The sequence below is a fragment of the Aspergillus oryzae genome, chromosome 2, assembly GCF_000184455.2.
Source record: "Aspergillus oryzae RIB40 DNA, chromosome 2".
In the NCBI taxonomy this organism is placed as follows: domain Eukaryota; kingdom Fungi; phylum Ascomycota; class Eurotiomycetes; order Eurotiales; family Aspergillaceae; genus Aspergillus; species Aspergillus oryzae.
In genome coordinates, this window is record NC_036436.1 from 2,460,169 (window position 1) to 2,483,122 (window position 22,954).

General features: G+C 47.8%; 8 protein-coding genes and 2 non-coding genes across 10 annotated transcripts; 1 reads left to right on the forward strand and 9 right to left on the reverse strand.

The window, feature by feature from the left end:
- Window positions 1-594: 594 nt before the first annotated feature.
- AO090003000136 (uncharacterized protein) lies at window positions 595-1,527 on the reverse strand (the record flags this gene model as incomplete). Its single annotated transcript, XM_001819312.3, has 1 exon — window positions 595-1,527. One exon carries the CDS (start codon window positions 1,525-1,527, stop codon window positions 595-597), a length of 933 nt encoding a protein of 310 aa, XP_001819364.3.
- A 1,933-nt stretch (window positions 1,528-3,460) lies between these two features.
- On the reverse strand, window positions 3,461-3,533 carry AO090003t00002. The gene has a single exon. It is a non-coding gene; the product is annotated as a tRNA-Thr (tRNA).
- A 350-nt stretch (window positions 3,534-3,883) lies between these two features.
- On the reverse strand, window positions 3,884-3,956 carry AO090003t00003. The gene has a single exon. It is a non-coding gene; the product is annotated as a tRNA-Thr (tRNA).
- A 219-nt stretch (window positions 3,957-4,175) lies between these two features.
- On the reverse strand, window positions 4,176-4,733 carry AO090003000138 (uncharacterized protein; the record flags this gene model as incomplete). Its single annotated transcript, XM_001819314.3, has 1 exon — window positions 4,176-4,733. One exon carries the CDS (start codon window positions 4,731-4,733, stop codon window positions 4,176-4,178), a length of 558 nt encoding a protein of 185 aa, XP_001819366.3.
- Window positions 4,734-6,030: 1,297 nt separating this feature from the next.
- AO090003000139 (uncharacterized protein) lies at window positions 6,031-6,927 on the reverse strand (the record flags this gene model as incomplete). Its single annotated transcript, XM_023234750.1, has 1 exon — window positions 6,031-6,927. The coding sequence occupies one exon, from the start codon at window positions 6,925-6,927 to the stop codon at window positions 6,031-6,033; it is 897 nt and encodes a 298-aa protein (XP_023089842.1).
- A 1,026-nt stretch (window positions 6,928-7,953) lies between these two features.
- Window positions 7,954-9,121, reverse strand: AO090003000140 (lactoylglutathione lyase GLO1; the record flags this gene model as incomplete). The annotated part of the gene is made up of 4 exons (XM_001819315.3): window positions 7,954-8,129; window positions 8,210-8,920; window positions 8,990-9,025; window positions 9,088-9,121. The coding sequence occupies 4 exons, from the start codon at window positions 9,119-9,121 to the stop codon at window positions 7,954-7,956; spliced, it is 957 nt and encodes a 318-aa protein (XP_001819367.1).
- A 2,198-nt stretch (window positions 9,122-11,319) lies between these two features.
- Window positions 11,320-11,991, forward strand: AO090003000141 (uncharacterized protein; the record flags this gene model as incomplete). Its single annotated transcript, XM_001819316.3, has 1 exon — window positions 11,320-11,991. One exon carries the CDS (start codon window positions 11,320-11,322, stop codon window positions 11,989-11,991), a length of 672 nt encoding a protein of 223 aa, XP_001819368.3.
- Window positions 11,992-12,463: 472 nt separating this feature from the next.
- Window positions 12,464-13,690, reverse strand: AO090003000142 (uncharacterized protein; the record flags this gene model as incomplete). The annotated part of the gene is made up of 1 exon (XM_023234751.1): window positions 12,464-13,690. One exon carries the CDS (start codon window positions 13,688-13,690, stop codon window positions 12,464-12,466), a length of 1,227 nt encoding a protein of 408 aa, XP_023089843.1.
- Window positions 13,691-13,863: 173 nt separating this feature from the next.
- On the reverse strand, window positions 13,864-14,237 carry AO090003000143 (uncharacterized protein; the record flags this gene model as incomplete). The annotated part of the gene is made up of 2 exons (XM_001819317.3): window positions 13,864-14,043; window positions 14,109-14,237. 2 exons carry the CDS (start codon window positions 14,235-14,237, stop codon window positions 13,864-13,866), a joined length of 309 nt encoding a protein of 102 aa, XP_001819369.3.
- A 1,336-nt stretch (window positions 14,238-15,573) lies between these two features.
- On the reverse strand, window positions 15,574-17,672 carry AO090003000144 (arrestin family protein; the record flags this gene model as incomplete). The annotated part of the gene is made up of 7 exons (XM_023234752.1): window positions 15,574-15,798; window positions 15,848-16,295; window positions 16,329-16,462; window positions 16,518-16,946; window positions 17,007-17,325; window positions 17,384-17,476; window positions 17,611-17,672. The coding sequence occupies 7 exons, from the start codon at window positions 17,670-17,672 to the stop codon at window positions 15,574-15,576; spliced, it is 1,710 nt and encodes a 569-aa protein (XP_023089844.1).
- Window positions 17,673-22,954: the final 5,282 nt, after the last annotated feature.

Consider the following 22,954-nt stretch of genomic DNA (forward strand, 5'->3'; position numbering starts at 1 on the left):
ATAATTATTGGTTCGTTCATCATTGTCATCTCATTGCCATATTTTGTCATTACTATTCTAATAGCATCAGCATGTCATGAAACCAGGCGTTCAACTCCGTAGACCCAAGCACAACTTCTTAAAACCCGTTAAAACAAATGTAGCACAAAAGAGGCCCAGCGAAAGGCTCGAATAGCAAAACGAAAAGGAAAAAAAAAAAAAAGAAAAGAAAAGAAAAAATTCCTCTGCACACCATTATTCTAATGTGGCCTTCGCCAAAATTTCTGGATTCTTCTTGAATTCGGGGCTTTTAACCAATCCCTGCATAGGGGCCAAGTCACGTTCCTTGAGGGCACCAGGCTCGCCGGGCTCAGGTTTGGAGCCATCATATACTCCAGTCAGGAACTTCATGAAGGCAATCAAATACGGGATGGTTCTCTCATCAGGTACATCCCTCAGCACCTCTGACAGGATACCGGGAGCGTAGTAGGGAAGAATGGCAGTACCATCGTCGATGCCATTTACACTCATTCCTTCCACCAGGGCCGTCTTTGTAGAAGATGGCAAATCCGAAAAAGCTCTCTGAAACTGCTCTGCTTTTGACTTAGTCTCCACTCACCCCATGCAAAGAAGTCGAAGAAGCGCACGCTCTTCCGAGTCTTTAGTAGATAGTAAAGCGAACCCATTGTCCTTCAGAATATCAGCACGGTAAGCCAGATACTTGTTGTAGCATTCTGGCCAGCCTGGGTTTTCCTTTCTGCGATATTCATCCAAGAGCTCGATGGCCTTCATATAGTGATCGAATATCGGTTGTGTCATCACAATGCACCCGCGCGGGTCACTATGCGCAGCAGCCCCTCCCACGTCCAGCAACGTTACCATGGCCTTGATATTGAATGCATCATGCAGGTTCCGGCTATCATTCAAAGCAAGCATGCTATGCGGGACGGTTTCCCCCTGGACTATCTGTGAAATATCAAGTTTCGAGCCGATGGTCAGGCTCTGGATGATATTCTGTTTCTTGGCTTGATCCGTGATGGCTTCCAAGGCAGGCACTAATCCCTTCTCCACGGCCTTGAGCAACACTTCTCCATGGTTTTCCTCAGGGATTTCCACATTCTCAGCAAGAGCTTTGTCCTTCCCGATATCGTCAATCATCAATGCAACAATAAGTGCATAAACATCCTCTGGGGTAGGCAATCGATCGCGAAAGAACTCCTGCATTTTCACGAAAGATTTCTCCGACAGCTTCCCGGTATCTTGACCACTTGTAAAAGTTTTATAATCGCCAGTCAGGACCCATTTAATGGCCAACATGCTGGTTAGTGTTCGATTGACTTCGTGGTAATCATCCCCGAAGACTTTCTGTGATGGTGTCCCGTTCCATTTCTTCGTCGCACCGGACTCCACGGTGGGACTTGCATTTTTTAGATGATTGAGTTCAGTCTTGAATGCGTTCTTGAAGAGTTCAACAATCTCATCGTCTGATTTGGCGGTGAATTTATTTTTTTTAACAATATCAACAAGAGACTCCTGTGGGTCGGCCATGTCGGACAATATCTTAAGACAATTTATCTCCTGTATGAATCAGTGAGAAAACAGGCTGAGCGCCACGATAAATAGATAAACGGGATGCACAGGGACGCCTTGTCAAAAGAGGCTGAGCTGCAGTGATATAAAGATTGCCCAGCCGGGGGCTAGCGGGTTTTCACCAGAAATAAATATATTGATTTCGTTAGGGAACAAGGTTCGAGAAGAATTATTCCAAGTGCGATCGGCAAGGGGAACATTCTTTCATCCATGGAACGAACAACATCCCAAGTTTCCATTATTTCTATTCTGGAATACAACGGTTGGGATTTCGAAAACCCCCGCTGCCCCTTATGGCTAGTTAAGGGACGCTCCCTTTTGTTGTCGAAAGTTCCCGCGACCGTTTGTTCAGCCTGTTGTTCTCTGAACTTTCCTTTGTATACGAGGACATGTTAACCATGCACTGCGCATCGCTATCAAACTCCTTCGTCTGTCACACGACAGACTCGTCTTTCATCCAGTTCACAACAACACAAGGCTCGTCTCATCTCCGTGTCTCAGCCATTCAACTCCTGTAGGTAATAACGGATACATATCCCTAAGGTAAGCAGCCCGTAACACCAAACCCAGACATCAATAAGTTATAACCCAAAACTAACCAAAATACTCAGGATAGCACAATCATCATCCTCACCACAAAGCCGGAATCCAAATATAGTCACCTATCTACCACCAGGCCCTTTATCAAGGACCCCAAGCAAACACAACACCCCAACCCCACAAAAACAGCCGTACTAAACCCAAACACAACAACCGTAACAATCAATTACCATCTAAGCCCAAGAAATTCAATCCCCAACCCCAATCCACGACTTTGACTAAATCCAGCAAAACTCCATGCCTGTGCGTCCAGGCACCCTAGGCACCCACATCGGCGGCTCCCCTAGCGCTGACAGAAGCACAGTCGATCACTGCAGTAGCAGCACTGGGCCGCTCTGTGATTGGACCGGCGTTAAGCGAGTACTACTTACTTGCTGCGCCCGCTCATTCAGCTTCAATGACCGCCGCAGTACTACCGCGACGGAGGAAAACTTCTCCGCAGGATTTGCTTACCTTGCTTGATGCGTGAAGGCGGTTTTTCGTTATCCCGCGGCGGTATTCTGGGGCGTTTGAGTCACCGGTTCTTTTTCTGAGATTGCCTGGAGGGATGTTCCAGGTCGGTTCCTGAATATCTTACATGGCGAGAATATCCAGTCTCTCTGCTGAGACGGAGGTAATCTGCTGCTGACTCTGAGAGAGCTGCGGACATTGACAATGGTCTTAACGAGGATGATGTCCTAAGAGAGGATATGCGAAGAACGGATCCATTACGAATACGAGCTCAGAGCCCCGTACCCAACCTAAATATGATCATGCTACGGAGCTGAACACTCCCCGCCGTCAAAAGACCCCTTCACGATGGCCACCGGATGGTTCAGACTACAGTGGCAGCCGTACGAGGCGACATCCACTTCGCCGCAGTCGGCCCACTAAAGTGACTCTACCGTGGGTACGACTCTTCCCAAAGACTGGCCATCGCCTCTTCCAGAAGGAAGTGGGTGCGCTGATAATAAGCCAAGGCTGGCTGCTCGTCATCTACGACGCTCGGTCCTGTGCCAGCAGGCTCATGATGTTATACGTTCGGCATGGTTCTCGGATCACGAGGAAGCTTTTGATGAGGAGCATGTTACGCTGTGTCAGGTGGCTTCTGAGATGTGGCTTGCCTTTGACAGAGGAATGCTAGGGAATGGGTGGATGGTAAGTGCGGAAAGGGGTCGTGGAATGGGTTGATCTGCGAACTCGATGATAGGCTGAAAGGCCAAGAAGTGAGTGAGAAAGGGTCTCAAAGATGGCAATGATACAGTAAAAAGCAAGACAACGGAGAAAGAACAACAGCAAAAAGAAATTAGAATGCTCCCACGCGGATTTGAACCGCGGACCTCATGATTACTAGTCATGCGCTCTACCAACTGAGCCATAGGAGCCGTTCATAATAAGCCAAGGCTGGCTGCTCGTCATCTACGACGCTCGGTCCTGTGCCAGCAGGCTCATGATGTTATACGTTCGGCATGGTTCTCGGATCACGAGGAAGCTTTTGATGAGGAGCATGTTACGCTGTGTCAGGTGGCTTCTGAGATGTGGCTTGCCTTTGACAGAGGAATGCTAGGGAATGGGTGGATGGTAAGTGCGGAAAGGGGTCGTGGAATGGGTTGATCTGCGAACTCGATGATAGGCTGAAAGGCCAAGAAGTGAGTGAGAAAGGGTCTCAAAGATGGCAATGATACAGTAAAAAGCAAGACAACGGAGAAAGAACAACAGCAAAAAGAAATTAGAATGCTCCCACGCGGATTTGAACCGCGGACCTCATGATTACTAGTCATGCGCTCTACCAACTGAGCCATAGGAGCCGTTCTTGAAAGTTCGTTTTTATTCAGAATATATGATCTACAACCCATGAAATGAAAACTATCGAGGCATTGTCTCTGCGGAGATTTTGAATCTTAGTCTGGACTTTCAGCCCGAGAAGATGCGCGGAAATACAATACGCCTGTATACGGCCTACGGCCTATTTGAGATAAAGTACTAAGTCTGGGGACATGTTAACACATTAATCTATATTATACTGTCTATAAAGAAGATCCCCCAAAGGTGTTCCCATTTGGAGTATCCCACCAGGGCTCAATATCAGAAAGACTGGGCAATGCAGGGTCTTCCCCGAACGTATTGACGTTACCAAATTGGGAGAAACTACTGTCACCAAAATTTCCTGAAAGCAGCTGCAGGTCAGAGTTGCGAATCCAGTCGAATTCCCCAGGCACCCCAATATGCTGAGTCGCGTCGAGGGGATGTTGCCCAGAGGGTTGCGGTTGCGATTGCGGTTGGTTAGGAACGGCGGTAGTAGCCTGTGACGCCGCAGTCGCTGAGACTGGATAGTTGATCTGGTTTCTCGGGGCAGTGATTCGTGTCTTCTTCCTGGAAGCATCTGCGTCCGAGCTGAGGCCTACTAGATGTTGCGATGATGGCCGATTGCTTATTTGGCGCTTCAAAGCGGAGCCTGACCTGCGCATATGGGCCTGCCACCTTCGTTGTAGACTAACCAGGAAGTCACGGGTCCGTTTGGCATTCTCAAACGACTGGCCTAGTTCGTCCAATGCACGGAAACAAAGATTTAAGTAAGCAACCATTTCCGCATTGTTATTGGGGTTGTCACTGGGATTTCTGCCAGAAGTGGAAGTGTTTGAGATTGTGACGTAAAGGAGCATCAAAGCTGCGCTGAATATGATGGCCACAACTTGGTTGTTCATGCGACGGAATGTATAGAACTTCTCGTAGATATGGAGCAGCCGTGCGATTGCCGTCGAAGACTCGATGCACATACGCCGAGCATGGTGATAACCCGGTCCCTGACGAGGAGCGCGCGGCTGGATGTAACTTTTCGAAACCCAAGGTCTGTGCGTGAAAATCACAATTTGGTGATATTGCATACTGCATTCAAGTCAGCTTTTGCCTTCAATCATTTTCGTGATTTGACATGACGCATAGACATACTGGAGCATTAGGAGCTGGGGGAGTTGCGGAATTGTATCGTTTTCAAGGTTGATATCCAGAATAGATGGCAGATTTGCTTTCCAGGCAAACAAGTCATCTGTTACCCTATGGCATAACCTTTGGAGGTCATGCCGAGGAATATCGGAGCAACCATACCTGCACCGCGTTAGTACACATGATGAAACATGATAGCATTAAGCCATGCTTTCAGGGAATTGAGTGCTCACAAAATATGACCAACGGGTGAGATTATCTCCCATAAAACGGCAAATTGTCTGCTGATCAATTCATTTGGATTCCTTAGACCGTGCTTCAGAATGTCCGATTTCGTTGGAAGTCCATAAGGGTACCATGTGCTTTCTTTCTCCGCACCTAAATCGGACGCAAGCTTCGGGACGGTGATGTCTCCTGCATTCATTCGAAATGGCCTTCCTAGGTAGAAGCCCCAGAAACTATAACAATGTCAGACCTTTGAGACACATCGCTACGGGTCAAGCAAACATACTGATCGGCAGTGTAACTTCCCCAAAATGCTATTCGCCGCACGTCAGCTTCAAAGGCACCTATTTCTCCTTTCTCAACATATGGTGTCATGTCAATGTGTAGTCCAAGGTCAAACGCGAGCCTTGTGGACATCCCTAAGCCAGCATCAGCGACATATGTCTCCAATACTCAGCACTTCCTACATACCACTATACAACCACCCACGAGCATCACGATTCGCAGAGCCTTCGTGGCAACTCAGAATTACAAGTGCCTGTACTGTGGCAACACAGGGAGAGTCCAGCTCAATCTCTAGGAGAGCTTTCGCCCTGTCTGCGAAGAATTCTGACAGAGATTTAGGGAAAGTGATAAAGGTAGGGTGATATCTTGCTTCAAAAGCACTTCCAATAGCACACCTAACTTTTCGTTAGTCCGTATACCGCTGGGTGTCTAGCATGAAACATACATCGCATTCGTAAGAACTTCCGAATAGAAAGGCGTGTCATCATACTCATTCCTCCACTTCGATCTAGCGATCATATACATATCTTTGTCGACCACATAAGTGCTTGTATTCTGCCAGGTGAAATACAGCTCCACAAGATGGTCTTCAAGTGCTTGGTCAACGGGCTGTCCAACCCGTAAATGGTTCAGTATATCCTGTCCATCATGTCGGACTGTGCGCGCATCAGGACGTTGGCGTTGTTGGGTCGCAGAAACATCCACTAGATTGAGGTTCGACGTCGCTCCGTAAAAGCGTAAGTGGCCATCGCCCGCGATCTTTAGAGTACCAATGCGATTCGAAATTTGCTCGATAACGTCTTTCTCCGCCTCATCTTCGTCACCGCTGTCTGATTCACACTCTCTATCGTAACGCGCTTGCCTGAGCAGCTCTCCGGGCTGTTGCTGCATATCCGGGGTCAACTGCAGACTTTCCGGACTAAGACTGTTTTCCTGCGAAAGACTGGTGCCATCATTTAGATTGGCGTAGATCGTGTCCAAGCTCTCCGCCGTTGGAAGTGTAAACCCCCAATTCGCAGGAACATAATGGCTGGTAGGAATCGAATTGACCCCGAACGAATTTATTGTTTCTCGGCCTTTCTCAGCCGAAGGAACGAGCTTTTGGTTAGATAACGCATTCTGTGGCGGTGTAGGAATCTCCGGGGGACGCTCATTTGCGTCTGGCACAGCTGAGGGGCTGCTATGCGCTGGTGAATGCGCAACAGCTTTTTGCGGAAGAGAGATTATCTCATTGGCTGCGCTCGTTTCCCTTTTCTTCGCTAGCCCGCGAGGGATCTGTAGCGTATCCAAAACTCTGTTGACACCTGCCTCATCCTCGGGTCTCATTGGTGGTGGTTCCAGCCCATGGTCATAAATAAACTGGCACAGTTGATCTATCCTAGCAGAGAACAGCTCTGTGGCAGCACGAAGAGAGACCCTGGAGTAAAGCTAGTCAGCGCCTGTTTGCAGTGTGCGAGCGTAGATCACAAGCTTTGCCTGCCTTCTCCAGAACGCGAGATCTGCTGTACTCAAGACACGAAATGTATTTCAAAATTGACCAGCAGTAGACATAGGATGAGCTGAACATACTTCCGTTTGTCATCGCCGTGTTGGTATTTACAGTCTTTGCCTTTCCTCTCGCAGTTATGGCAATGCGGAGTAGCTCCGTCGCACTGGTAAAGAGCCGTCAGTTGAAATACAATATAGGTCATGTGACGATCGATGAAGGCATCTCGAACAAAATCATTCACGTACCCTGATCTTGCTCTCCCGGCAAGGAACACATGCCGTAGTGACATGTTTGCGAGGCGCCCTCTTGGGCTTCTCTGACTGAGACTCCATCGCACAAGTTAGTGTGGCGGGAAGCGTGGGGGAGACGAAATTCTCTCCGGTTTTCAGAAGCAACCGGGGCGGCTAATTCACGAAACGAAGAGAAAGCATGGGTCAGCCGACATCTACAGAGGATGGCTTAGCAGAATACATGTCCATAGCAAGATTCGCGAGAATGATGAAGTTGCTCAGCATGGCAGCGCAAAAAGCTGTTGGGTCCCTGGGGTGTGGTTCCTGGGGAAGTCTGGAAACGATAGGAGCTGATGGCTTCTGACTGGGCGGGGAGTCGCCCCACTTGCACCCCAGAGTGCCCTATGAGACTCGACGCAACACTCATCACTATCCACCTGAGGTAAAATTTCCCGCTCTCAGGTGATCCATTGCAGTTCCTACTTTCAATTGATATTGACATGTATCCTAGTAGTTACACGTATGCTCCCATTACACTAACATTGATAAGATATATTAATAGCTAAAAGTACCATGCGCGCGACGGCAGGTGCGATACCTCAATCAGTAAAGAGCTCAACAGCTACCCTGTGATTACCAATTGCTAGTGCGCTTAAGTGCCTGGTTCTGAATCACTTCGATCCAGTATCCATCGGGGTCAAGCACAAAGGCAACATCCTTCATCCGGCCGTCAGTCAAACGCTTCTTCCAGTTGACATTCAATGATTCGAAGCGCTCGCAGGCGGCGTTGAGATCGTCAACAGCAACACCTACAGCAAGTATAGCAGCGTCAGTGGTAAAGGGCTCTTCCAGCTCCAAGATGACGTCGCCAAAAGGGCAGGTCACTTACAGATATGGCCGAATCCTTGTGGCTCAGCGTTGCCATTGTGGTAGACAGGTCCTTCTTGCTTCTCCGTTCCATAGTTCCAGGTGAGCTCGAGCAAACCTTCCCACTCAGCCACGGGATTCTTGGCATCCTCTTGCACTTTGGGGTTTCCTGCAGGGTATCCCAAGAAATAGAGATTGAAGCCTGCATCCTTGTTCTCGGCGGTTCGTAAAAGGGTCATGCCCATAACTTCTTGGTAGAATTTCAAACTTGTCTCTGCGCACTTCACACGGAGCATGCTGTGGTTGAGTCGGTAATTGGCGGTATCTGTCGTCGTACCCACATCCTCGTTATGACGACGAATAAGCTCAACCCAGTATCCATCAGGATCCTTGGCGAAAGCAATGTGCTTCATACGTCCATCAGTGAGCTTCTTCTGGAAAGGATAGCCAGCATCTTCAATTCTCTTGCAGGCCGATTCAATGTTGTCAACAGAAATGGCAATATGACCAAAGCCCCGGTGAGGTTCCGTGTTGCCGTTGGCTACGCTGTAGTTGGGGTCATTTTCTGTGCCATAGTTGTGGGTGAGCTCCAGAACAGCGTTGCGGTCCGTCCAGTGACGGTCACCCTGCAGGGACTTGGGGCCGTTGTATGCGAGGAAGTAGAGCGAAAACTTGTTTTCGGGGAAATCGAGTTGTTGAATCTGAGTAAGTCCGAGGAACTTGTAGAATTCCACTGAGATAAAGGGTTCAGTAAGCGCGAATATTTAAGCCAACAATGACGCCATGATGCAGGGATACTCACGGGACTTCTTCGGGTCCTTGACCCGGATCATAGTGTCTGTTCAAGTAGAGCCATTGTCAGCCTTTCATTTGCATTCCATGGATTGGGAACCGACTAACGATTGAGCTTATACGTGGAAGTATCCGTCGCCATGGTTGCGATATACCGATTGGCTCCTTTATTCATTTGTAAGTAGCTGACAGGGCCACCGGTGGGGTAAATCTTAGCCTAAGCTTTTGCTTCGAGGCCTACCTGATGGGACAGAAAATCTTAGGTTGGGGACCCTGGTAGAGGATGTGCGAAAGGAAGGAAGAACACGAAAAGCAAACATAGGGACAGGAGGGGTAAGAGGGAAGAAAAAATAGGTGCGGTGTTTTGTGTTACAATTGCTTAGTGAGCGGCGTGAGGGGAGAGAACTTGAAGTGGAAAAGGTGGGGACGCCCTATGACGCTATGGCGCTCCATTGTGTATTGCCTTCATAAGGTTGGAACTTATTCAACAGAGTGCCTGTAGTCTAGAGTATAATGAATGGGAAGTATCAGAATCTGGTTATATATTTGTTCATTGATTTATATGTTTTGTCTTTTGGGTGAAAGTGAAAGAGATGATAATGTACCTGAGTCCCTGGTCATCCTCATCTATATCAATTGCACGTGATTACATATTACCAATAGGCACTAAATTAGTAGAGAAGCTGAGATACCTAGTCACTGAGTATTAGCACCAATCAGTTACTAGACACTGGGTACTTACCAGTCAAGCGAATACGGCCCGTAAGTGGCCCAGCGATTTATGCTTTCTACTTATTGGGTATCAAGTTCTGGGAACTCTAGATGTGACCTAGCGTATATAGGAGAAGATCTATAAGGATGTGATGAGTATAAGATATCGGATGTTCCTGAGACACAAGGCTCTAGATAAGTTCCCTCGTATAACTTCACGTCGCAGTCTTCGGACAGAATGGATTCGAGACCATAGCGCATAATATATATTGCTATAACAAATGAGTGTGACTCAAGCAGAGAGATACGAAATGATCTTCGCATTGTGGGACTGAACTCTGTTAATATTAGGACTCGCCGGGGGTTTGATAGTCAAGTGCTAGTATCGGAGTACGTATAATATTCGAGGGACACACTGGAATTTGATTGACAAACGCTTGTATGTAAATCGAGCTGGAAGCCAAAGAGCTATACCATTTTGGGTAAGCCAAATCAGAGGGCAGCGAAGGCGGTGGCCTGATAGGGAAGGGGACAATACCCAATCGGGTGATGACATGGGCGTTCATTCATCCATTCATTCCTCTTGCTTGCTTCTCCAGTAGTATACATACTATCGCATCCCCTACTTCTGTCCGAGTTTCTCTCGAAGTTTCTATATCCAGTCTGCCGCATTTGCCGGCGATAATCTGACCAAATTGCAGCTTCGGATTACTCGTCCAAGTGCTGGTCGCCCTTTTCCTCCATCAAGGTTTGTCCGTTGTTCTTTGTTGATTCCCCCAAATTTCCCCCGAACGATCTTCGTCTGCTTAGATCACACGCGACTGCGTGGATTCCGTTGCTTGCTTTTTCTGTGGTCCTGTCCAACTGCATCTCGCATCCTTCCTTGCCTACCCAACCCGCCCTGCATCCCCCACGGTTTACTTTCCCCACGTTTTCAGAGATCAATGTTGATCAACTCGTGCCTACAATGGCTTGCGCGGCATTGGGTCTAGTCATGGAATGGGAGCGTCAGCCCATTTCCTGGCTTCATTCCCTCCTCGAACTTAACCACTTTTGTGCCCCTGATCGTGTGGTGCGCTATACACCGTTTAAGATTAGCTGCCCACCTACCTTTTAAAGACTGTCATCCCCATGCCCTTGCGCTTCTAGATTCTTCTAAACTACTTTTGGTTGCACCGGTTGTCCTTCTAGTACTAGACGCAATGGCTGAGTATCAACTTTCAGTTCGATTGGGTTATTCCTCTAAGGAATCCGCTGCTCTCTACGAAGCAGAACACTGTCCGTATTGGGCACAAAGTCCGGTCAAGTACGCCCAAAATCTCTTAGAGTACTCGGACGAGCCGATCGAGTACGATCACCACGACAGTGACTACTCAGACAACTGCTTCTTCTTTCCTGAAGACTGTTCCTGGTCACCGCCTCGTGACTGGACCCTCGAAAACGAAGAGTCAGAAGACGATATCTCAAACAGCGACGACCACGACACCATGATTCCCGGTCTTCCCGATATCAAAATGCTCGACGCGGAGGCCCTCAGCGACTTGCTGGAGGATAACCTCTCGCCCCCTGAGATCACCACGATTCTGTACGGTATATCGTGATCAACTTACTACCCCCACTATTGTACTAATGGGTTGTCATTCATGTAGAGTATTTGGTACTAATGGTGCCATATTTGCCTACGCCTCATCTCTTCCATCCCGGCAGCTGCGGAATCTGACCGCCACATACGGAGCCGCTTACACAGCCTACGCAAAGAACGCCTCAAGTGGTAACCTAACGGGAGTAAATCCCGCCAGTCACCCATCATCATATGTGACAGCCCAATCCGTCTCTCTTGGCGACGTAGGGTCCATCGTCTTTGAACTCGATGAGCTTGTCGCTGTAGTCACTAGAATAGCGGATAGAGTGCTCCTTGCCGCCGTTGGACCGTCCAAATTGGAGCCCGAAGGAGAGACGGGCCCTTCAAATGGTGCGCAGAATGGCTCTTTAAACGCCAGTGCGGACGAGTTCCCCCTGCATGAGCCTAGAACAGGCGCCAACGGTACCTCCACCAACCAAACTCCCACCAACGGAACCCCCAACAGTATCAGCCGAACTCACAGCGAGGCCAACATGCAATCAGATGCGCAACTTGAAACGCAGTACGAAATCGACCGAAGCAACGACCTCGCGCGATTGGCGAGCCTGAACCTTTCATCGTCGCCGTCCATTTTGCTCGCTCTAGAATCAAAATCTGCAGCGTTGGGCAAATTTCTCAGTCAGAAATTGGAGGATCTTGAGAGTCCCGAGGACTTCTAGGCTTATGCCACCATCGCTGTTTCCTTCGCCTAACCTTCAGTTTTCTCAAATTGTTCTATATTACTTTTCTTCATGAGCCGTATGAGCTTCTTGTTATTTAGCCTATGATTCTATTCTTGATCGATACTCCCGTCTTGAAGCGTCTTGTCATTCAACCTTGTGATTTATGAAGGCCGTGTTCGATTTTTTTGTTTGAACAGAGCAGAAATTGTACCGAGAATTACTTGACTTAGTGGACCTAGCAAGCATTGTTCGACCAATTGATTATTATGAACAAATTAAAATTTTTACAGCAAGAAAAGAAATTTAGGCACCAAACCTATAGCAATTCGCTAACTGGTTAATAGGTTAGGGGAGAATAATAGCGTTTTGAAAAGAAGGTATATCGCTGGATCTCTGCTTTCAAGAAGCTATTATAGCAACCATTATAGGCAAATTGTCCAGGTTGGATATAGACAACTAATGGACTGACTTATGCTTTATCACCGGTAGTGGCGGTTCCGCCCGGAGCAGTATGGAAGTGTCCACTGGCCGTGCTAGCGGTCCGAGACACTGCAGGGGGGGAGACCGGGGATTGAGCCGCTGCCTCGCTCGCAGCAGGCTGCATTGGTTGCGCGGCCTGGGTTGCGCTCTCGGGGGCTGTGGCCTGAGTTGCGCTTTGGGGAGCCGTAGCCTGGGCGGGGCTCGTTGCCTCATTTGCCTTCTCACTATAAGCTGGGGGTTGGGCGACGGCAGGGCTTGCCGGCTGGGAGGATGTGGCGGCGGCAGCGGTATGTACCGGGCCACGGGTGCAATCCTTGATGACGGTCCACCATTTTTCGGCGTCGTTGGCAGTGTGTGCTTTGAAGCTCAATTCAGTGGTAGTGTGGAAGGCGTTACCGACTTTACTGCCCGAGACATCCTTGCCTTTCACGCTGAACTTCACGCCGTCGATCGCGCCAATGACACAGTCGGGAAGGTATAGGGACAGTTCTGGAGCCGGATCGCGGCGGAAGTCGTCGTCATCCTTGAATTCATGGAGGTACCGCGCGGGGGTGACAACGTAGTATCCGGAGCTATAGCCCTTAAGCATGGCACGGGACTTGCGTTCCAAGGACCCTTCGATCAGTGCCATGGTCGCACGATGATCCATGTTGGGGAAAGTGATGTTGGAGAGGGTCCTCGGGGGCGCATCCGGGTTGATAAGGACATTGTCATTCTTCGTGATGAAGTTGACCCACTCGAAGTCAGGAGGAATCTTCTGAGCAGAACCCAGCATATCCTGATACATAGTACCCTGATGCTCGAGCTGGCCAGAAACGATCTGGACGAATTCTTGCATGGCCCCCTGAATGGTCTGCAGAACATGCGCCTCAAACTGCTGGAAGTTATTCTGTACAGCAATGATATCCTTGCGGTTGTTGTTCTCCTCAATGATCTGCTTGTTGAGACGATGGTTGACACCTCGGCGCAAGATGTAAGGGTCGTGATGCTGTTCAAGCTTGTTTCCTGCGGCAGCATCCATAGACGCCGTTTGTTGGGCAAGGAGCTCAATATGCTTCTGGGTGACAGCCCGGGCCTTGTCCACAGCCTTTGCACTCTTGGAAGCACCACTGGTAAGCTCCTTCGACTTGGCCTTGATTTCCTTATGGAGGCGCTCCAAGGTTGGAGACACAGTTCCCTTAAGGTTCTTCTCCGTTTCCAAGTACATATTCACCATTCCCTGTCAATGCATTAACGACGAGAGCAAAAATTAGGAGAGGCGCAACAGATTATACCTGAGTATTAGCGCGGATGTTCTCAAACATAGAAGCCACGCCACCAGTGTTTTGGGAAAAGTGGTGACCTTCCTTCAGCGGTTCACTGACAGTCTAGCGCGACAATCTCTGTTAACTAAATCTGGATGTATAGGTAGATCGAGGAATAATCGGAAGGGAGCCCACTCACTTTGAGGACTTTCTCATAGTCCTTCGAATGCGACCTCTGTACCTTCGAAGTCACGGTAACATAGTCCTCCAGGTAACCACACATGTGCTTCAAAGCGCGCAAACGCTCGTTCAGCAGGTTCGTAGTCTACCGAAACTTGCACGTTAACATTGTCCACGGATCGACCGATCATAAGGCATATCTAGGTGTACCTCGCTGCTATCAGAGTCCGGAATGGCCTCATCATCACTCATAGAGGCTCGGCGGTCCGGAGCAATGGAACTCGTGAGGGTCGACGACCGATGAGGGAGCTTGTCCACGGGACTGGTTGGGGTAGACATGGTTGTGAGGTGAATGTGCGGATGCGTGACGTCTGTAGAGGTGCGACAGAAGGATTCAGTAGCAGAATAAATAATGGAAGTAACTGCTGCTGTGGAGGGAGCCGGAACCGCCAATGAATTTAGTCGAGTCTATAGGTACCGTTATTCGTCAGTGGCTCCATCTTTCGATTCCGTCAAAGTGAGGGGAGATGTGGGTCGCGCATATTCCGCATAAGTGTAGAAAGTTGTTGAACACTTACCGAGCTTAGAAAATCCAACTGGAGAAAAACCGGGTTTGGATCACCAGCATATCCCGTGGAAAAAAAAGAGAAGGAAAGGAAAAAAGGGGGGATAGGATGGAGGATGTCAAGGACTTATTAGGTGGAAGCAAAAAGATCGACGGTCGCCAACGATGAAGTCACCGACCGCTTCCTTAGCGTTTTTTTACCCCTCAGCTCAATCTTCTCACAATCTAGTCCACCAGGAACACAGGTCACATCATGGGGGTTTTTTGGTTCCCAGAAATTCTAATTGCCTTGATTTAACCCCATTGATTCAATCAGAATTCTTGATCTCCTCGTCCCTTTCTGTCATGATAATCCTCTCTAGAACGTCTAGAGTATGACTATACAGGCTGGAAAAAGAATCAATCCGCACAAAATGTATCACACGTAACTACGGAGTAAACACATCGAAGGAAACCAACGAATAGAAACTGCTTAAGATCGAGATTCGAACGACGCCGATGTGTGGCTCGAACGGTCTTCATGGGTCAGACTATCCGAAAGCAGACAAAGCGCAAAGGCTCAGCCACAGTTCGGTGGCGAAGAGCTGAAGAACTATTGGGGACCTTTGCATGAGTCTCCACTTTCAATCAACACATGGCATGATTGGGAAATATACTATCGAGGACACAGTTAATCTTAGGTTTAGCTCTGCTCAGCTTTGAAAGGAAGGATAGATAGTTATATATTACCGTCATGGCTTGAAGCTATCCTACTAATGTCGAAAAGGAAGCAATACTAAGGTATCAAGTGTTTGAAAAAAGTCGCCATAACTCATGCTTGTCATCGGCCTAAGCCGTCCATGCCCTGTAAACCCAAACCATCTAGTATAAACGCCGGTGAACAAATCCATACCATCCCCACCTCTATAGATATGTGAAAAAAGAAAAGGAAAGCACCCAGGAGCACCCAATACCCGGTCTAATATAGATACAAAACGAAGTGAGGTAGTTGCTTTTCTTCTATCGTGAAATTAGGAGAGTCTCTGAAATATAGCGCCTCTCAGCGTCCAGCGCCGACAGTACCGTAATCATCATAAATGCGCATCTCTGGAGAGTTCAACGTCCCCTCCGCTATGCAGGTGAAGCGGCCTCTGTCCTGATTCTAGACTCGAGCCCGAGCTTGAACGAGTCGCAGTCTTCGGTCTTCATCATCGTGACTAGAGGAGTGAGAGTGACCAAGGCCCGGCCGATGATGAAGAATATCCAGGGAAGAGAAGAGTTGGCTAGATCCGCGCCCAGCATTTCGGATATGGGCTTGCTGAGGTGACTGGAGAGGTGGCGGAACGGGAATGTCTTCTGCAACGACGGCATCATAATCCGGCAAATCAGAATCATGGGGACGGACCGTTGTACGGACTGCGGTCGAATAGCTCGGAACACGGCTCAGAGTCTCCACTTCCGCATACTGAGGATGGAATGGCGTGGCCATTCCGGATGGAACGTGCTCATGGTCAACTTCATCAGAGGGTCGCCGCGAGAGCACCGGGCTCGAAGGGCTGTGAGAATTAGAACCCGATGACGGCCCAAAGTAATCTGCAGGAACTCCTAGACGTCGGTGTTCGCTGTCGTTCTGAGACTCATGGTCGGTGGGCGATGGCTGATGGGGTCGAGTGATATTGAGGTTTGAGAGGTTTGATAGACGGCTATGTAGCGCAGAAGCGGAGATGTCGGTGTTCGTCAAAGCATTCATAGAAGCGAGGTTTTCAGCAGAGAGGTTGCGGCTGAGAGTGCCAAAAGGTGTGCCGGGGCCACTTCCAGGTCCCGGAGTACGGTAACCATTAGGGTCAAGCTCGCTATACAACTGGTCAAACTGATGCTCGCCGTACAACGGGGGTGCCTGTTGAGCGATATCGTTGATTGCCCGTTGAGCGGATTGCGGAGTCTGGTCGACTAGGTTATTGTTCTCGTCGATCGCGAGGTTGGGAGAGATAAATATCGACACAGGAAGCGTAGCTCGCAGCTGCAATGGAATAGTCAGAATAGTCATTATGGCAAATAAGTAGGGAATGCCATACCTCGCTAATGTGCCCATCTGGATTCATCAACTGAACGCGGAACTTCAGCTTATGTCTGACCTTGATACCCTTCGTATCCGTATCTTGCAGACACCTTGTCAGAGTTTTAGGGAGATCCAAATAACGCGAGAATTGATAGCCCTCTGCCGCTTCATCAATAATTTCCAAGGCATTATCATGATCCAGTTCAAACTCGTCGTTCAAGATAGTTCGCGTGTTCTTGTACGTGTTGCGGATACTGTCAGGATCTTCAGGATTGAGGGTGAGATCATGGCTCTCGATGAGTTGAGAGACAATCTGTCCGATTGTGAGGCCTTTAAGTAGTGGGATAAGTTTGAAGTCAACTCGGATGCTGGTTCCGAAGATAACGGCTTTTGTTGGTGTGCTGATCGAGTACTCGATCTTGTTGGGCCAAATATTCTCCACCGACTGGACAAACGAAGGTTAGCAATTCCATGTGAAATTATACACGGGAGAAGTGTCGCTCACCATAGCATGAGCCAGTTCGAGAGCACTAGGCTCCAAAGTCCGAATGATACGCAATGGCTTCCGGACAATAATATCCTTCGCATATTTGCGTCCTATTTCAGCTTTGAATCGGTAGGTGATATAGGTATCGCTGAGACCCTCGATACTTTCTGGCATGTTGCCCTCCAGGACGAGGTTGAAAGGATATTCATAGTTGCCGGCAGGCAAAATTTCCGTTTTGCCTTTACCTGGGTCTCTGAATCTCCATGTCTTTTCATAGATAACGCGTTCCCTCCACGATTTCCTACCACCGCCAGCAGAACTGGATGGCAAATGCCAGCTGGATGCATCGGTCAGTTACCAAAATCAACCAGTGAATCCCGGAAAACGCCACTTACCAAACTCGCGATATACCAGTGAGGTGAAGCCGAATATGCTTGATCGACAACGGCTCTGATAAGCAAAGAAGAAGCTTTCCGCTCAAGTGTGCACTGGCAGCCTCTTGTTCTCCACCGCGAAAAACAATATAATCTTCATCAAGACTGAAACAGAAAACGAAGGATGTTAGTCAATTCCGACATGGAACTCAGGTTTCCGGAAATGTTTGCGGCGGGATGTAACGCACCGGATATCGAAGTACTTCGCATGACTTGCACTGCCCCCACCACTGAAAAAACTTAGGGCCATGGCGTTTCTACCAACAGCCGTAGATAAGCAGCTGCCAGGAGATAGTGAAGAAAATCAGGAGAAAACTCGAAAGGCCGGTGATTGAACAATAAAAAAGAGGAGAGAAGAAGCCGGGAGGTTTGAAAAGAAAAAGCACCCAGGGAGTCGGTTGTATAAAAAAAAAAAAAAAAAAAAAAGAAAAGAAAAAAAGAAAGGAAAAACTATGACACAAGATAACGGAAGGTTTTTCTTTTGGTGCAAATAGTATGGAGCCTGCGACTGATCGACCGGTCACTGTCCAGATTTACAGGCAAACCGGGTCACCAACGGGTCCCACCAAGGAGAGATAAATTGTTCGACAGTGGGGGCGCAGGAGCCGTTTCCGTCACCCTCGAAAAATTGGGCTTCGGAGTTTCCTCTCTTTTGGCCCGGAGTGGCGACTGAGATGAGTCTTTAGGTTGGGAGATGATGCGATCTTTTTCAAGACGGGGTGACTAAGCTGGACGATAAAGATAGAAAAAGAACGGTAGGAGAGATGAGTGATAGAGAGGAGATTGTGTGCTATACTTCGACGATGGTCAGTTTTTACTGGGATAAACGCATTGACAATCAAATTTATGTAAGAGATAGAGAAAGAAAGATAGTTGGTATCAAGAGAATATATTTAAAGCATCGCGTGGGACCAAATGAAAGTGTGCTTGGTATAGAGAGAGTATGTTATAGCAGGAGGTGAGATTCGAAGGAAAAGCAGGAACAAGGGAGCCCGGACGGGCGGTAAGGCGAATACGTTACATCACCAAACATACCGGAGAATTTGTGGTGGACACAGGGTCTTAGCTGTCAATGATACCTGGTAAGGTATGGTATGAAAACGATACGTTCGTGGCACGCCTTTTCAGGATAAAGGCTGATAAAAACTAGGAGTTAGGCGAGATAGCTGGCGGTATTTATTTGAGTAGATAGTCTTTAGTGCTCCTATCTCCTGCAAGTCATTAGCATGAAAGAGTATGACTCTTGCACCTTTCTGGGATCGCCGGGCTTTTAGTACCAAGACTCGGAAGGTTATTCTCATACTAGTAAGATCGGCCATAGGGCGGCAGTCGGCTTAGCCGGTGTGGGCTATCACAAGGGAGCCCCTTCGGGAACAACTATAGGAGGAATAATCGGAGGTGCGCTTGCATGATTTTGCTTTTAATTTAATTTCCCATGTCCCACAGGTACCTACGTACAACTATTACCAATAAGTTTCATCAGGCTATCATCAGCGGCAGTGAGAATCCTAATATTCACATCCCTACAGCGGGTAGCATGCAGCATGCAGGGTGTGTTACACAGCATCTGCCGAGTAATTTAGTCCTTCTCAGCTCCAGAGCGATAGTGGGATGATATTCGTCATGGCTCTCATATGTGTGATCACACCCACTTGATGATCTACTCATCATCGCCTGAACTCTATAACTAAGGTACTTTTGCAAGGCAGTCTTCATGTGGAAATTGATATCCGATCGATTTTGAACACGCTCCGACTGCAGCGGATTTGCGGTGGCCTGATATTCCGCTACCCAACCATAACACAGCTGACAGTGACTCAGTGTGGCATTGATAAGAGACTACATATTGCAATGAATCCTGCACGGAAGAAATCAAGTAAGGATGATTTTTCTCCCTAAACAACAAAAAATAAATATATATAGATACAAATAATGAGTTACCAGCTTTTACACTTTGTTGTCCATGGTAGCTCCTAAAGTGGAAGCTAAGCTCACGCTCGAACCAAGATTTGTGGACATGAGAAGCTATCATTGTACAACTACATTTGGGATCCATCGCTCCACCAGGGAAATTCTAGGCCAGTCGACACATCATGGATCTTCGAGACAAAGAGCTCATTCAATTTGACGGGTACTCGAGGATCCAATGATTAATCTTAGAATCATCGATCTTCCAAATTTAGTTTTGTATTACAGTGTCTCGGACAATCAAGTTGATGATCACGTAATGATTTGTATAAATAGTTGATTATGTTCATTCACAGGCATGCGCGGTTCGAGGTGCGACAAGGCGGTTAAACTCAATCTGCTCCCTGTAATCTGTGTCAGTGTCACCGGGGCTATGCATATGCCTCATACAACAGTGAAGCATAATCACGGACAACTCATGATACCGGAGGTTGGAATCCATGTGCGAGCATGACATGTTCTACGGAATACACCGCCTGGATGCAGTGCGTATTAAGATCCACGTGTCATGCCTTTTGCGCGATATTCCGAAACCTCCGCAGCCACTCGTAAAGAAGTTTTGGAAACTGCAGAATACAAATAAGGCAATTACCTTCAAGTAGTACTACTAGTACCAGGTATAGGAGTAGTACGGAGTAAGTGACATGAAACCTTATATTACGGGGTACTGAAATCAGACTGCAGAATTGGTACCAAAAAGGTAAGTCGGGCAGTCTCGGGAGACCTATCGCATGTGATCGGGAAATCTCGCACTTCTATCGGCAGCGCAACCCGATTCTTCAATACTCCGTACAGATACTGGTAATTAAATACTCATTACTCCGTACATCCAATACTTCTACCTCGGATCCTCGGCGTCAACAGCTTAGGAAAGACAAAGTCATTCTCCAGGCTCCTACAACGGTAATACATCACGTTCGTAAAGTTGATTACTGTCTCGTAATGGTGACGCTGATCAAAAAAAGAAGCTCTCGGGCCGCTGTTCTTCGAACACTTACCCAGTAGCCTAGACCGCTCGAAAGGGATCGTCTTGACGCAAGCCATGATATCACGGTTGAGCTTACGTCGCAAGAGATTGTCTAGTTTACGACAATTTTAAGGATTTTTCTTTATCTAATTTGTTATCCTTGTTCGTGTTCCACGCCTACACAAGGATGGTAGGTAAAAGGATTTGCTATCAAAGGGTTTGCACCTTCCCAAAGTGAACATGCGGCATCGTCGATCATCAGGCTATCGACCAGGATCATATTCGGTGAGCCACATTCCAGAACAGAAAAATTTCCAGGGTCGACATGCAGCTTTAAGCGGTGATCACATCATCCGGGCAAAGTTAGTGGTGTGGGTCGGATCAGAGCGCTAATCACGCACTAAATTGTCACAGATAACTGTTTCAATGACCAAGGCACGGCGTGCCGACTAACAGGGTATGGCTTGCGAGCAACTCTAAGTTTGGCGTCACTGCTCTCATGAGCCTCTCAAAGAGTAATCTCTCTGGAAGTATACGCAAAGGAAAACTAGCCAGTAACATGAAGTATCTTTTCCTCGCATATTTAGAGGCGTGGTAATTCCTATCATCCTTCCTATTGGACGTATTACAGGGACATGGCCTTTCGCGTGTTGTTGCATTGCATCCGAATAGCCACAACGGTTTGTTTCACGATTCTGCATTACTATAGGTGGACGAAGATCTTCGGAGTACACAATGCCGACGGCTTCGTCAAGGCGAAGTCCATCGGCATGCCGAGCAAATTTTCTGGGATAAGCTGAGCGACCCGGTGTCTCTATACGGCATAGTCGTGCCAAGTCGTAAAAGAACCCGAATCTGATATCAAGAATGTTGCATCGCAGGGCCGCCACTTTGACTCTCCAGCAGAGCTAGAAAGCTATTGGAAAATAAACCCGGTCAAAATCGCTCAGGCAAATGTCTCTCACCGTTTCAGTCAATTCATTCAAGACAAGCGAACAACGTACCCCACTACAACTATCATGAAACAACGAGTAACATGCCATTCATGACTCGACCTTGCCAAGCAGATTTGCCAGGCACACGAATACAGATAGGCTCCATGTTGATACCCACTTTCTCGGAGCTGCCCGTCTGCCCGTCATTTGCTGCCGTTGAGGAAAATTCTGACCGCTACCTTGAGGCTAGAAAAAGTTTACTGCTATCTATGGAGACTTCGTTTCCGCAGCGGACTGTTACCGATGGTTCCACCTGAGATAATAATATCATTCCGGTAACCGTATCCCGTACCAACGGAGTACTCTCACAATACAATTGGAGTTTTGACCTTAGCGCAATTTCCCCTATCTGCTAGGTTTCGATTGCGACATGGCGACGAGAAGCTAAGCCAATGATGACTTTTCCTTAGCACACGTTGGCCAACTTGGCACACGTTTATTCTTTTACCCGAATTTTGATTTTTTACCCGAACAATAAGAACAACAGAATATTAATCGCAAAGATACAGAGATCTTTCTACCCTTGCCTATACCACGTGCGCATATAATGAGTGTTGCCACAATTCAAGATTCGATCATGATCATATCCGATAACTAACATTAGAATGATTGGAAGCTTAGCCATGTTGTTACGGAATGTATATCTCCTCCTTGTGGAAGTACACCGAAGCGCAAATTTAAGATCGCTTTGGGACTACTCATACAACCAACATCGTACTATATGTACCTGGAGAATAGAAAGACCACAACCAAGCCTCAATATCAGGATACATCATCAAATAAATGAAACTGAGATAACCTAAACTCGTACGTTTAAAACCGACATGACAGCCGCACTATCCTACACTATGTGAAGGCTAAGGGAATAGGATTTTGCCGGGAATTCTATACTTCGGTAATGACCTCACAAAGCAGCTTAAACCCTTTTGGATATCAATAAGTATTTTCCGGGATCTAGTGCTCACGACAATACCAAGTGAGCAGATCTTCGTCGGTGGCTGAGGCCCAATATGTCCACGTCACAAGTCTTAAGGTATACCTCGTCGAATCCCTTCCATATCAATCTCTACCCATAGGCCCCAGAACGCTCTAATGTGACGACGTTTCGTTGCACTAAACGCGCAATAATCCCAAGCCACTGCTTCCCGCCTCCGCCACCGAAATAACAATGCTCAAAGATTGGATCGAAGGCACCATATTAATATCTCGTGACCGGGATCATGAAATAGCTCTCTATAAGTATATACCACCCCCAGGTTTATTGTGAGGCAATTAGAACTGAGTCACCGCCGGAGTCCGTAGCGGTGATCGTCACAATTGGATTACACCTCTAAACATGGACCATGAAGCTTGGTATGTGCCAACCCTTGAATTAATCTCGCACACTCCATCTATCTGTAGATCTGAGATAAGATCGATGCAGCACAGCCAATAGGGTATTTGCTGTATAGGCTAAAATTTACAGAATCGGACGCGAAGATCGTTAAATCAGCCTAGTCTAGACTCTATCTACTTCGTACTTGCGAGGAGAATCAACTGGATAAATATCAGCCCACGGCGCTCTGGCAAATCAGGTTATGTAGGGTTTTAATGTAGTGTACT